General features: G+C 44.5%; 1 protein-coding gene and 1 long non-coding RNA gene across 3 annotated transcripts; one reads left to right on the forward strand and one right to left on the reverse strand.

Annotated features, from left to right (window-relative positions):
* The first annotated feature begins 217 nt into the window (after positions 1-217).
* Positions 218-1,729, forward strand: GPR101 (G protein-coupled receptor 101). The gene has a single exon (XM_019919003.1). It carries the CDS (start codon positions 218-220, stop codon positions 1,727-1,729), a length of 1,512 nt encoding a protein of 503 aa, XP_019774562.1.
* Positions 1,730-3,846: 2,117 nt separating this feature from the next.
* Positions 3,847-11,052, reverse strand: LOC109547283 (uncharacterized). Of its 2 annotated transcripts, XR_002173018.3 has the most exons (4): positions 10,848-11,052; positions 9,138-9,240; positions 6,285-8,189; positions 3,847-3,986 (listed from the first exon to the last, which is right to left on the reverse strand). It is a non-coding gene; the product is annotated as an uncharacterized lncRNA (long non-coding RNA). The 2 variants fall into 2 exon arrangements; XR_012329244.1 differs by lacking the exon at positions 9,138-9,240.
* Between the last annotated feature and the right edge of the window lie 3,725 nt (positions 11,053-14,777).

Here is a 14,777-nt window from a genome sequence, read left to right on the forward strand (position 1 = left end):
GGACTGGAGCCGCGCGAGGGCCCCGGGGCCGGGGTCCTGCAGCGCCGCTGCCCGGCGCGGAAGCGCCCCTCTTCCTCCCCGGCAGGGGGACTAACCCAGCCCCGCGTGTTTCTTTCGTCCCCAGCCTAGGCGGTGAGTGTGGTCCGTGCGCCCCTTCGCCGCCCGCCGGTGCCCGCTCCGCGCCTGCACCTGCCTCCCGCCCGCCCCCGCCGCCGCCATGGCGTCCACCTGCACCAACAGCACGCGCGAAAACAACAGCAGCCACACGTGCGTGCCCCTCTCCAAAATGCCCATCAGCCTGGCGCACGGCATCATCCGCTCGAGCGTCCTGCTCATCTTCCTCACCGCCTCCTTCGTGGGCAACATAGTGCTGGCGCTCGTGCTGCAGCGCAAGCCGCAGCTGCTGCAGGTGACCAACCGCTTCATCTTTAACCTCCTCGTCACTGACCTGCTGCAGATTTCACTCGTGGCCCCCTGGGTGGTGGCCACCTCCGTGCCCTTTTTCTGGCCCCTCAACAGCCACTTCTGTACCGCCCTGGTTAGCCTCACTCACCTGTTCGCCTTTGCCAGTGTCAACACCATCGTCGTGGTGTCGGTGGATCGCTACCTGTCCATCATCCACCCTCTCTCCTACCCGGCCAAGATGACCCCACGCCGGGGTTACATGCTCCTCTACGGCACCTGGATCGTGGCCATCCTGCAGAGCACACCCCCACTCTATGGCTGGGGCCAGGCTGCCTTTGATGAGCGCAATGCCCTCTGCTCCATGATCTGGGGGGCCAGCCCCAGCTACACCATTCTCAGCGTCGTGTCCTTCGTCATCATCCCGCTGATCGTCATGATTGCCTGCTACTCTGTGGTGTTCGGTGCAGCCCGCCGGCAGCACGCTCTGCTCTACAACGTCAAGAGCCACAGCTTGGAGGTGCGAGCCAAGGACCACGTGGAGAATGAGGACGAAGAGGGAGACAAAAAGGTTGAGTTCCAGGGTGAGAGCGAGTTCCACTGCCAGGATGAAGGTGAGGTCAAGGCCAAGGAGGGCAGTGTGGAAGCCAAGGATGACAGCAGGAAGGCCAAAGAAGGGAGCGTGGAGACCGGTGAGGGGAGCGTGGAGGCCAAGGGCAGTGAGGAGGTCAGAGAAAGCAGCTTGGTGGCCGGCGAAGGCAGCACCAAAATTCAGAGCAGCAAGAAGGCAGACAAGGGCCGCCTAGAGGTCACCCAGTGCAACATTGACCTGGGTGAAGATGACATGGAGTTTGGTGAGGATGACATCCATTTCAGCGAGGATGACATTGAGGCGGTGAACATCACAGAGAGTCTCCCAGTCAGTCATCGAAACAGCACCAGCGACCCCCCTCTGCCCAGGTGCTACCAGTGCAAAGCTGCTAAAGTGATCTTCCTCATCATCTTCTCCTACGTGCTGTCCCTGGGGCCCTACTGCTTTCTAGCGGTTCTGGCCGTGTGGGTGGATGTCCAAACCAAGGTACCCCAGTGGGTGATCACCATAATTATCTGGCTTTTCTTCCTGCAGTGCTGCATCCACCCCTACATCTATGGCTACATGCACAAGACCATCAAGAAGGAGATCCAGGATATGCTGAAGAAGTTCTTCTGCAAGGAGAAGCCCCCCAAAGAAGACAGCCACCCAGACCTGCCCGGAACCGAAGCCGGCACCGAGGGTGGAACTGAAGGCAAGATCATTCCTTCTCATGATTCTGCCACTTCGCCTTGAAGTTGGTTCTAAGGTAAACCTTGAACTGTCCACAGAACACACGAGCAGCTTTCTCTTAAATGGACCGTCCACAATCGCATTAATGCCAACCCATACCATTCCAGGCAAAGGTTCTGCACACACCCTCTCGCAACAAGGCAGATCAATATATGGAAGAGGTAGGAACTGGGGTCTTCCCTTAAAAATGTGCCCCTGAGAGAATGGACTTGAGGATTCTGACTGAAACTTCCCCCCCCAAAAAAGTTATTAGGCTCTAAATTTCTTAAAGCAACAAGGGCTATCCATTTTGGACCCGTGCCTGGTCTTCTGTCTGTCTCCCCAGAGCTACCATGTGTCAACTTTTGCTCTGGGGGAAAAGGAAGATGATACTGGTGAACTTAAGGACTTCTGAGTTCATGGGCAAGGGCTACAGCCCATGTTCAAGGGAAAGAAAAGCAATGGAGCAAGTCATTCATGGAGCCCAGGAAGCATGACCTGACTGACTGATCAACATATGAGACAAATTCTAGACTGAAGGGCCCCCAGAATCTGGTGCAAAGGCTATTACGGAATCTAAGGGCACTGTGTAGTTAAAAACCAAGAAGGTTTCTAGATCCTCTAAAGGGATCCAGAAAAGTGGAAGAGGATAATAGGGCATGTTTGAAATGGAAAGCTAAGTCCAAGGGAGAAGATGGAGAAATCACACACATCCGTGGGGTTAAACAGTTGACTTTTTTCTATAAAATCCTGGGTTTGTGCATGGGCTGAGACCAAAGTTGTCTCATGCAAGTGGAAAATTGTCATGTGACACTATTTTCTGTCTCCTATTTGAATAATAGTGGGACAGAAATCATGCCACCAGTTTCCAATTTTCCCTTTTGTGATCAAATTGAGATGCTCATAAGAATCCTCCAGATCTCCTCTGCCAGTCACTTGTGTGTTTGCTTTTCCAAATAGACCAAAAAGGCCTACTTGGAAACAGTATTTCCGGGGAAAGCAGTATTTCCAGGAAAAAAAAAAAAAGAAATTCAACTAGGCATGGCCAGAGCCCTACAAAACTCACACTGCCAATCAAGAGTGATGTGCCCACTAGAAATCTCTTTTTTGTGTCCATGAGATCATAGACAAGACATATGATCTCCTCATGGGGTGAAAGTAAGGCAGGATAAACGTTTTCCTTCCTCCGGGCACACCCATGCATCTTTTCCACCTGTGGCTCTCTCTAAAGCCTTTAAGCTCTCCGCAGATGTGGGAGAGAAGTACAGTCAGAAATGACAGAATGGTTTCTCAATACCTGGCAAGCATCTGACCTATTCCAGACAATCGTAAATCAAAGCGTTCAGGTCAGACTTATCCTAATTATTGCTGTTGAAATATATCACTTTGGGAAAATCTTTACAATATCTAAATTATCCCTAGGGTCAATACAGAGGAAGAGTTTTCAAACCCCGAAATCACTTTGGGTGGGAATATACTTGTTTATTTCTGAGGGCACAGACCATATCGACATCACCAAATGACACGGAACCAAAAAATGGTCAAAACGGTATTTTTGATCCACCTGAAGATCAAATTAAAGCAACTCTATGGCCAGTCATGTGTTCGAGCAGAAATCCAATGTTAATATGGGTGGAGGGAGAGGAAGGAGTATTTGATTGAAAAAAATGGTTAATCCGGTGGTTGTATACAAAGATGGCCATATTCAGAGTTTAGTCTCATTCTTCTGGGATGACCATGTCTGTATTAGAACTCAAATTTCGTTCATTTAAAAGCCAAGCTCACTTATATTTTATCTCTTCCTCCTGACAGATTCCAACATGAGCATCTCAAGGGGGAGAGGTAAACAGCAGTGTATTGGGGCTGTGAATAAGGCTGCATGGGAATTTGGCATTGCCATGTTCAGAATTTAGGAAAGGAGCAGGGTAGACCCAAATAGCATTGAGCTGACCCATCAGTTCGCTATATCCACGAAAATCCTATTGATTTCAACCCCGTTAATTTGGAACTTGTGGTTCAGACAAGACATGGGGGCTGAAGGTTACCTTTGCAAATCATTTATTTTTCTACCAAAGCATATAAAGTGAATTAATAGTCATAAATTTATGATACCAGTTTATTGCCAAACTCTTGTATCGACCTGTCCTCAAAGGATATCTGGGTGAAGAAATGGCCCGTGTGACCAGTCCTTCTATGCGGGGAGGGGTATTGCCTTGAAGATCTTTCATGGTCAAAGGAGTTCGAGGTTGCTGTAGCGTGTCCTCTGAGTAGAAATGCTTACCTGGGTAGGAAACAGGATTTCAGACATAAGTGTCTCCAAATATTTTGTTGAAACTGAACTTCTTGTTTTATTTTTAAAGCTCAGCCCCTTCAAAGTGTATCAGAAAATTGTTTGCCAAAATCCCAAATCAAAGTGGAAGCAGAACCTGTCCGAGTGTGGTAAGTTCGTGTAATGGCACACACGACGTCCTCCAGGGCACCAAGGCTCACCCATTTCCTTTTGCAAGTTCCTCTTTGCCCTATTTTAGTCATCGTTCATTCTCATAGCAAATTGGCTTTTTCAAAGGTGAAAACCTTTCGAAAATAGGGAACTGGAAAAGAGGACCTTTGAATTCAGAGCATTCCGCTTTGCTGACATGTCCTTCTTAATGAACAATAGGGCCTCTAGTTAGCTTGGAGATAGCAACTGCCTCAAGTTTTATGCTGTTTTGAATACAACACTATCAACTTAATGAGGTTTTACTGCACATACTGTTTTGTCATTTGGAAATCTGAAAGCACACACGAAAGTCATCATTAGCCTCACAGATCCTCATGTGCAATAGCTTTCCCTAAATGTTTTTTTTTTTTTTTCCCTAAATGTTTTTAAAGGAGGTATTCTTTTGCCAAGGCCACTTCATATGCGCAGTAAAAATCCCATTAAAGTCCAGGAGCCAGACGAACCAGACTTTGAAATGATGTGGTTTCCAATTTAATGATTTCCTTAGTTAAGAATAATAGAGCCTCCAGTTTGCCAGGGAGTCGCAGGTGCTTTGACTCACACACCAATTTCAGCGAGCTTGGGGAGGCAGTAATAAGGAGCAAGCCCCTGGCTTCTGTGACTGTGAGGGCCCATCTTCTTACGGCACCACAAATACCAGCTGCCCGGAAGTCCTCTACACTTCCGCCCCCCCCCCCACCCCCCGCCTACCTCCCGCCATCATGCCCACTGCCTTCACCTGCCTCACTCCCCCTGCCCCCGCTGTGCTGGCCCTTCAAGAACATCACATGCTTGAAGCTCTGTGTGCTCACTCACCCCTGTTCATCCCTGCCCACCCAGAGCTGACAGGTTCACAGGGACCCAGGGGCCCGTGGCAGCAGGGAAGGACCGAAGTGAGCAATAGGACTAAAGGTATTTTTCTGTCTCCTCCCCAACTCCAATCCAATTTAGAGATGAGGGGATACCTACTTCAAATTCAACAGGTAAGGAAAAGTGCCATTTTATAATAGGAGGAGGTAGGCACCTCATACCAAAAAACACACACTACAACACATCTTTGGGAGCACATTCAACCCTGTAGATACTGTCCAATTATTTCAGCGAAAAAAAGAAAAACACTAAAAAAAATGTACCTATAAAATTGTAAGGTGCCTGATATTGCCTTATTTTCTATGTAATTAACCAATTAAGCTAGGTAAAGTTACTTCAAAAGATTTTTTTCATACTACCTGAAGAGTAATATACAAGATTAAACTGGCTTTCTTTCTTAGACTTTGCCAAAATGCTCTTTAAAATGTCTGAAATACACCATTTGGAAGAGAAAAATTATGCCATCATCTGGTAATTTGAATGCTCCAAGATAAAACCCACAGAGGTTGTTGGGATAAAACAGAGAGTACCAATTTCAACTAGTGGACTGTATTTTTTTCTCATAACTGCCTTCCCCCATATTTTGAGGAAAAAAATCAAAAGAAGTGTTTTCCCCTCATAATGTCTTTTTTATTGTATTCCTCTTTAAGACAAACCCTCGGGCTGTCAGGAGAGGCTTCTCTAAGCAAAATGTCTTTTCCCCCTAGAGCAGACAAAAGATTAAAGGAACAGTTGGCCCTGAGCCAGTTACCAAGATGATAAGAGAAAATCTGGTCCGTCATGGCTTTTAACCCTCTCAGTCCTTATCTGTGTCTCTCTCATTTTCTGTGGGCCAGACAGGTGCTCCTGGCCCCCTCAAAGCCCCTCCAAGCTTAGGCATGAGGAGACAGAAGCAGTGAACCACAAAGAACAGATCATAGCCTAAAAGTCAAAAAGAAGAGAGGCTCTTGTCATAAATTCTTTCCAGTTACTTACAATCTCTTCCTCTACGCCAAAGGCCCAGCTTGCTTACGGCAGTCTTCTGCTAAAAGCAGCAAGACTGGCTGAAGGAAGAACTAGGAGGCTAAAACCCATAGCTAAAGTTCACTGCCCTTTGGTAAGTAGAATAAGAATCCTCAAGGTAAATGAAGGTCACCAATGGGTGTCAAATGTTCCCATCACTGCCTCTCAAAGCTTGCATATCTCAAAGTATACACACCAAGGGGAAAACACAGTAACCTGTACACTCACAAGAGGTTTGCTATGGCCAAGGATTCGTTACTGGATCTCTCTTGTTCTAAAATACAGGCAAAAACAAGATTGGTTTTAGTTTGGTGCTTCAAAGTTGAGTGGATTCCCCCCTCCCTTCATCTGTGCTACAACTTTAATGTTAAAAATTTGGTATTTTTGTCTGTTTCAGTGGTGTATTCCTTTCTGTAGTAATTCTTCTAAATGTAAGCTATTACTGTATATAAAATATGTGTTCTTGGAGATAAGGTGCTAGATATTAGATTTATGTGTCCGTAGATAGTGTCACCCTCAAAATTGGGTAGTACGTACATGTAAAGTTAGTTAATAAAATGCATGCAGAATTCTATTTGTGACCCACACCTTGGTCAGTTTCTGAAGTAGAACATAGTATATTTGTGTGTAAAGTTTTCTTTTTAAAGTGTATACTGCAGGATGTATAAGAGGCTCCAAGGTGGGGTGGCAGGAAGTGGTGCCTTTCATTCCTTAAATCCCTGGTATAATATACGACAGGTGAGAACTTATTCTGGTACAGTTGGTCATTACTGTGACTTAATCGTCTTGGCCAAAGTCCTCGCTGGCAGTTCTCCACAACATGCTTGGCACTGGTACGCCTGTTTTCCATTCATTGTATAGAATGCAGAATCAAAAAAGACAATCCTTTCATCCTTAAAGAGCAAAGGCCCCAGGACAGGCTATTGGAGTCCTGTTAGCAGGATGGAAAGAATGATGTAGTCTCAAGATCCAACCAGTGCCTGACTGTGAACTGGCAGGGTTTGCATCGAGCAGATCTATATTGCCACCATCCCTGCCCTCCCAGAGCAGAACCAAAAACCAGAAAAAGGCTGCCCTGTTTAGTTTTCTTTTTTTCTTTGATCGGTTGCCTGAGAGATAAGAGAGCATAGATGGGTAAATTCATAAAGAAGTAGTGGGACTCCTCCAGGGGTCACAGCTAAGATGTTTGAGAATTACAATCGTATAGCAATGGCATTTGCATCAGACAAGAAAAGAGAACTATGAGATGAGTTTATTATATTTTAAGAATAAAAATATTAAAGCTGAAAGCTATATATATTGAATAATTTCTAAAACTGCCTTTAATACCAAATTTTATGTGCTGTTTTTGAGACTGAAAGCAGGAGGAAAATGCATTCAGTCAATAAACAGTTTTCTTTAGTATTTTAAATTTTGAATTTGAATTTTTCCTTTTCCTTATCAAAAAGTATTTGTAATTTAAAAGTGCCTTTTCAAAGGATTGCCAAACGACAATCCTGGGGCCAAGTTCCCACTGGCACAACTTACCTTCAGGTGCACAAAAGGGGTGGACTTAATCCTCCTCCCCCCAGCAAGAAGAGAAACCCCTTTACACCCCAGTCAAATTCACACATCATTACTGTTACACGGGTCAGTAGTCTCGGAGACTCTGCCCAAGGACAAGGTTTCATATATTGGTTGGCTTTAATTGGATCCTTTCTAAAATGGTTACAGTACATGTTCTTGCTGGACAGGAATAACGGACTCCTGCTTGGGGAATACAGAGAGATTGATGTTTGTGGTTTAACTAAATATTATTAAGTAATGTTTGTGTTTCTTAAATAGGTGCTGTTAATCTGTCCTTGGTATATTCTTCTTAAATATGCTGAATAAAGTCTAATTTTAATGCGTGTATCTGGTTATTATGCCAAGCTCCATGGAAAACACATAAGAGAGGGAGACACATAACTAGTTCTCTATCCCTTCTCTTTTGCTGGAACAGAGGAAACGGGGGAAACTAATTGTAGTATGCAGCAGAATGAAACAGACGGGCTCCAATGCTTCACATCGCACTATTCCAATACAAGGAATATGCAGTGGGAGGGGGGAGTCATCTTGAGGGGCTTGCTGGAAGAGGGGAATCTGCTGCGTCCTCTGTGAATAAAAAGGATTCCAAAGTGAGGGTGGTCAGGCTTGGAAAACAAACTTATGGTTACCAAAGGGGAAAGGTGGGAGGAGGGATAAATTAGGAGTTTGGGATTAATACACACTACTATGTATAAAATAGATAACTAATGGGAACCTACGGTAGAGCACAGGGGACTCTACTCAATATTCTGTAATAACCTATACGGGAAAAGAATCTGAAAAAGAATGGATACATGTATATGTATAACTGATTCACTTTGCTGTACTCCTGAAACTAACACAACATTGTTAATCAACTATGCTCTCATACAAAATAACATTTAAAAAAAACAACAAAGTGGGGATGGGTGGGCAGAGTGGAAAAATGGGGCCAGGCGGTTTGCGGGGCTCCCAAATGCCAGCCTTAGTCTCAAGGCCATGAGGTTTGGGGGGTTGGGCTGAACAGGCTTTGTTTTAGGAAGCAGTACTGCCCAGCACCTGGCTCACCCCCACCGGGCTCCTGGCCCTTCCGTCTTGCTACTCATGACCAGGACACCTCCCTCGGCACAATTCAGCCACACCAACACCGTTGTCACCCACCCCCCACACACACACATACACCCTGAGTCCCGACTCACCAGGGTTTACACAACAAGAGGCAGGAGCATGTTCTCTCAAGCCCCAGTTTAAGAAACTGGCGCAGCCTCTAACACCAACCATGACATATGAAAACACCGGGCACAGATGAGATAAGCAAATATGCCTAAAGCTTAAGAGCCCACTAGTTTCTCTCAAGTCGATGTGCTTGACCTACTAGTAGCCCTTCTTCCCATAATCTCATCAGCAGTGGTACAAGGAGCTGCGCCCTCCTGCTTCCACGCTCGCTCGCAGGCTCAGGGAGCTATTCATCCCTGTTTCAATCAAAGGAAAGTGCTCTTCTCCAATTTTCACTCCAAAATCTAAATACTGACTTACGCGCTGTTATTTCGAGATGTTCAAAGATGGCTGCCGTGAGACCCGCCCGTGGTCGCCTTTAACCTTGGTTTATGAACAACGTCCAGGCGATGACCTTCTCGTGCTGCAGAAATACATTTACCATCTAGAAAACTACTACCACCAGTGCAAGTGAACTCGTGAGCTCCGATCAAACTATCGGGCAGCAAACCTGGTGGGAGCAGAGTCCCCCGAAGCTGGAACACTGCTTAGTGCACAGTATTTAGAGAAGGGGCCAGGTTCCAAGGTATCTGTCGCCTCAGAGAAGTTCCTCCTCTCAGGCAGGGTTTAGGGCTCGGCCTTCGATTCCGAGACTGAATGCAAGAGGGTTGAGAGGGGGCTTCCCTGGTGGCACAGTGGTTGAGAATCCGCCTGCCGATGCAGGGGACACGGGTTCGAGCCCCGGTCCGGGAAGATCCCACATGCCGCGGAGCAACTAGGCCCGTGAGCCACAACTACTGAGCCTGCGCGTCTGGAGCCTGTGCTCCGCAATGGGAGAGGCCGCGACAGTGAGAGGCCCACGCACCGCGATGAAGAGTGGCCCCCGCTCGCCACAACTAGAGAAAGCCCTCGCACAGAAACGAAGACCCAACACAGCAAAAATAAATAAATAAATGAATAAACTCCTACCCCCAACATCTTCTTTTAAAGAACCAAGGGCTGATCCCTAGAGCAGATCAACATTTAAAAAAAAAAAAAAAGAGGGTTGAGAGGATCTGAAAATGCCACTGTCAAGAGACACCTTTGACTTTCTGTAGCCCCTCCCTCCCCCCCCACCCCTTCCAGTCTGCTCCAGGCCCCATCACAACCCTGCTCCTTCCAATGCAGAGGAAGGCCTACTACTGGTTACTGAACTAGTTTCTTCTTCCCTGAGGCAACTAGTCAGCTCTTACTCCGTCTCCCACTCTCTCAGAATGCAGCCCCCTGACCCTGTCCCTCCTCATTCCGGACTCCCCTTCAAGGGCAACACCACCTCTTTGCTCCCTGCACCCACCAACACGCATTCCTCAGCTTGAGGGCGGCTTTGAGAACGTTCATGACTTGAAGGGTATGTGTAGCTAGTTTTCAAACGTTTACCTCAATAAGACCAATATTTAGCAATAAAATTTATCACAGAACAATGTATGATTTTTGTGACTACTCCCCCCAAACTGCAAGCTCAAAGAATGCTTGCAATACAAATTCCCATAATTTGGGAAGTTGTAACTCCAGATTATTGTTGAGTAGAAGCAAAGAAATCCAAGAAAATTGACTCCAAAGATTTTGTATCTACACACAACTAAGTCACACTTGCACATTCTCAGCCTCCAAAGGCAGCAAACAAAAAAAGACAACCAACAACCAGAAATGTGCCGATTTAATTGAGGAATAAGACAGCAGTATCTGGTATTGCATAAATTCTATATGCTAAACCAACGCATATTTTTAAGTGATCACCCAGATACAAAGGTGTAAATAGTTTGTACAATCAACTTAAATTGGAAAATTTCACATTTTACCTAAGAGTTATTTGACAGTAGTTCTGATGCTCTAAGCAGATAAAGAAGAAAAAAAGGAAAAAATTTTTCATCCAAAAATCCAGTCTACTCAACTTTAATTTTTTAAGGAAATGTGCTTCCTTTGTTCTAATTGCTTTAAATCAAACCCTTTTATGGTATTGTTTCAGGAAAATATTACTTAGAATGAACCTACCTTCCAACCTGTTTTTTTTTTGTCCATACAATCGTATTTTGTGTCATACAAACTGAGGCCGGACAATGAGGTTTTTAAATTGATAGATATTAAAAACATGCAATTGGAAGCATACATATATATCTCTATAGATGTTCATATAGCTACAGATATATATTCAAAAGCAAGGGTGATGTGCCTGGAAGCCTCTGGGGACATTCTTTAATCCACTTTCACCACACTGTAGATTTTAGTAATAAAACAGAAGCAGGAAAAAAATCCAAGTGTCCCTGAAACAAAATGAAAAATATCTTTGTTAACCAGACATTATAGAACATCAAATTAGCTTTCTCAAAAACGCAAAGCGGGGCTTCCCTGGTGGTGCAGTGGTTGAGAGTCCGTCTGCCGATGCAGGGGACACGGGTTCGTGCCGCGGAGCGGCTGGGCCTGTGAGCCATGGCCGCTGAGCCTGCGCGTCCGGAGCCTGGGCTCCGCAACGGGAGAGGCCACAACAGTGAGAGGCCCGCATACCGCAAAAAAACAAACAAACAAAAAAAAAAAACGCAAAGCATGTCCATTTTGAGGTGGGGCACTCATTCTCTAAATGTCAAGACTCGGACTTTATCAAATAAAAATCACCAGGCTCTCTTGCTGAGCAAAGAGGATGAGCAGCGGGGCTGGAGGCAGTCACCTGGGAAAGGGTGAGAAGCCATTTGACTGAACACTGCAGGTCTCTAACCAAAGCAAAGTAATAAAAATGAGTAACTTAAGTTCTCTATTTCAAAAAGGATCAAAAGAGTGCAAGGCTACTTTCTTTTTTTTTTCTTTTCTTTAAAAATAAATTTATTTACTAATTTTGGCCTCGTTGGGTCTTTGCTGCGCACAGGCTTCCTCTAGTTGCAGCGAGCGGGGGCTACTCTTCGTTGCGGTGCGCGGGCTTCTCATTGCGGTGGCTTCTCTTGTTGTGGAGCACGGGCTCTAGGCGCGCAGGATTCAGCACTTGTGGTTCACTGGCTTCAGCAGTTGTGGCTCGCAAGCTCTAGAGCACAGGCTCAGTAGTTGTGGCGCACGGGCTTAGTTGGTCCGCGGCATGTGTGATCTTCCCGGACCACGGATTGAACCCGTGTCTCCAGCATTGGCAGGCGGATTCTTAACCACTGCGCCACCAGGGAAGCCCCCAAGGCTACTTTCTAACACAATAAACTTTGTATAACTTGCTTCAATTTTAGAAAATGTAAATAACCATTATCTACGTAGCAAAAGCAGGAATAATCTATTTACTTACATACTCAGAGAATATATTAGTTTTCTAAATCAAAGTTTTGCATAATTAAGCTTGAGAAATGGCCCATCTCTGGGGACTTACCTTAAAGAAATGATCCCATAGAAGAAAAAAAATTACATGCAAAAGGTGTTCATAATACTGATTTATAACATTGAAAAGTCAAAATGCCCCCAAACAGATGACTACCTAAACGATGAACCAAGAAGAAATAAGATAGGCATCAAAAATGACAAATATAAAGACACATAAAGCAGCATGGGGCAATATTTATAATATGGTGTCAGGTGAAAAAAGCCAGACCTCAAAGAACTCCCAGGCATCACACCTATGAGAACACTGCATAAGCCTAAACCTGTCGACTACAGCAGAGCATGAACAAAAGAAGATACCTTTATATCTTAGGGTGACATGATTATGGACAAATTTTTCTTTAACATAGAATTCCATTGATGTTCATACTATAAAAATAAATCTTCAGATGACATTAAGGTCTAATGACTTAATTGAAGAAAACTCTAATAAGATTTCCAAATCCCATAGTCTAAATGGGGCACCCTAAGACAATTCAGTCATCCAAGAAAACATCTTAATAACAAGATCACAGAAAGCTTTAGGCAGGGTTTGTTACCTTTTTCTATGCCGATTGCTAAATTTATCAATAGAATAACTTTCCATCCTATATACCATCATGCCACTTCCCTCCCATCCTACAAAGCTCCTTGTCAGGAGTCAGTATGGTACAGTGATAAGACCACGGGCTCTGGAGGGACACAAATCTCCTCTGTTGGTTACTTGTTGATCTTGGGCAAGTGACAGTCTTGCCAAGCCTCAGTTTTCTCAGCTGAAAAATGGGGACAATAATACCTATTCCTACTTTTGGCTTCCTTTTTTGAATCCAACAACTTCAAAGGTTCAGGTGCATAGCTAACATATGTCTCTGAATCTAAAACACTCCTGATTTCAATTTGCTGCATATTATTCCCATAAATCATTAAAATGTCTATGAATTCTCAACTTTTTGATGCTCTATTTAAAGTACCAAACTGTCTCCTACCCGAAAAACAAAAATCCATCAGCCCTCACATTGTTCTGATAGTTGGCTGAGCTAAAGAATCTGGAGTTAGGCAGACACTTAGCTGTATGATGTAGAGCAAGATACCTATCTCCTCTGTGCCTCATAAATGAAAAGGAATCATATCCCTGCCCAGCTAACAGGCTTGACCTGACAAAAGAAGGGTAAAATACATTAGAGGCACCCGAGAAATGATAGCTGTCACTGATGTTCTGATCTGGGGCTTGAAAAATATGTTCACATGGGATTTATTTGACTAGTGTGGAAGTCCTCAACATCACCTGTAGCTTGGAATCACCGGGGGAGATTTAACAAATACTATTGCCTGGGTCAACCCCCCCCCCCCCAGCTATGCTGATTTAATTGATCTGGGATGCAGCCTGAGTGTCAAGAGTTTTTAAATCTCCCCAGGTCCTAACATGCAACCATGGTTCAGAACCTCTGGGCTAGCCTGTCTTCCTCCCTTAAGTATGAAGAGAGGTGTGGAAATTTCTCTCCTAAGGGCCACTGTACCACACAAGTTAAAAGCAACGTAAAGGATCTGGAGAAATTAAAATATTTTTTTCTACAGCTCAATTGCTTGTACTACAACTTGAGGGTAGAAAAAAGGAGATGGGACAAAATGGGAGAAAATTATCACTTTGGTGTCTTTGCCTACTTTTCCCTCAGGACAGAGAAAGTACTAAACCAATACTAGAAGTGTCCTCGTTTCTTTCTAAACCTCATAACCTTTTTTCATTAGGTGGGGTGATACATAACAAAAAGACAATCCAACCACATGATCTTGAATGAGGCAGTCCAAGACAAGCAGAGAAACCCATTTTCCCCCTGTCCTTTCTCTAATTGCAATTCTATAATGAAAAAAATTCACAGTCTGATCTAGAACTGGCATCCAATACACATTTCCTCCAGGGCTTTCCCAAAGTAGTCATGTGCACTTGAAAAAGAAGAAACTAGCTAAATAAAACATTTTGAAAGTCTATCACATTCTATGCAATGTGATACAAACAAACCTTTAAAGAGCTTTCCACAGTCACTTTGGGGACTAAATTCCAATATACATTAATTTGAGAACTGGCAGCTGTGAATAAGACACACGCAGAAAAGATTTTCCTAAAGCTGGAATTAAAGCCATTGCACAGAGGAATAAAGAGAAAGTGTGTTTGGAGGAAAGGGTCTTGGGGGCCTTGATTCTCCTCAGCCACATTTGATCCAGTATTCAGTAAGCACTTTCTCTGGGCCCAGCACTTGCCAGGTAATGTAAAGGATAGAAAAGGGGGCTCTGGTGGGGAACAATGTCAGTGGCCACACAACATATCACTATTTATACAGAGGTCGCAGTCCGAGACTTGGAAAGGACCCCTAACCCCTTGTCTTTTTCGCTTCCACATCTTATCAGTCACCAAGACCTGCCAATTCGAACGTGGAATTTTTTTTGAAGTGAAAATATTTTATTTACATGCTTATTTAAATACTTCTTTTCCTCAACTAAATACTTACTGTGATAACAGAATACAATTGCTTTCCCCCTCTCAGTTGGTAACCTGTGAAATTTTTTGTTTTGGTGTTTACATACATAGGAAAACATCTTTAT

Source organism: Tursiops truncatus, chromosome X (assembly GCF_011762595.2).
Source record: "Tursiops truncatus isolate mTurTru1 chromosome X, mTurTru1.mat.Y, whole genome shotgun sequence".
Lineage (NCBI taxonomy): Eukaryota > Metazoa > Chordata > Mammalia > Artiodactyla > Delphinidae > Tursiops > Tursiops truncatus.

What these genes read in the sequence shown, in the direction of transcription:
- GPR101 (XM_019919003.1), top strand. Translation starts at nt 218, where the DNA reads ATGGCGTCCACCTGCACCAACAGCACGCGCGAAAACAACAGCAGCCAC.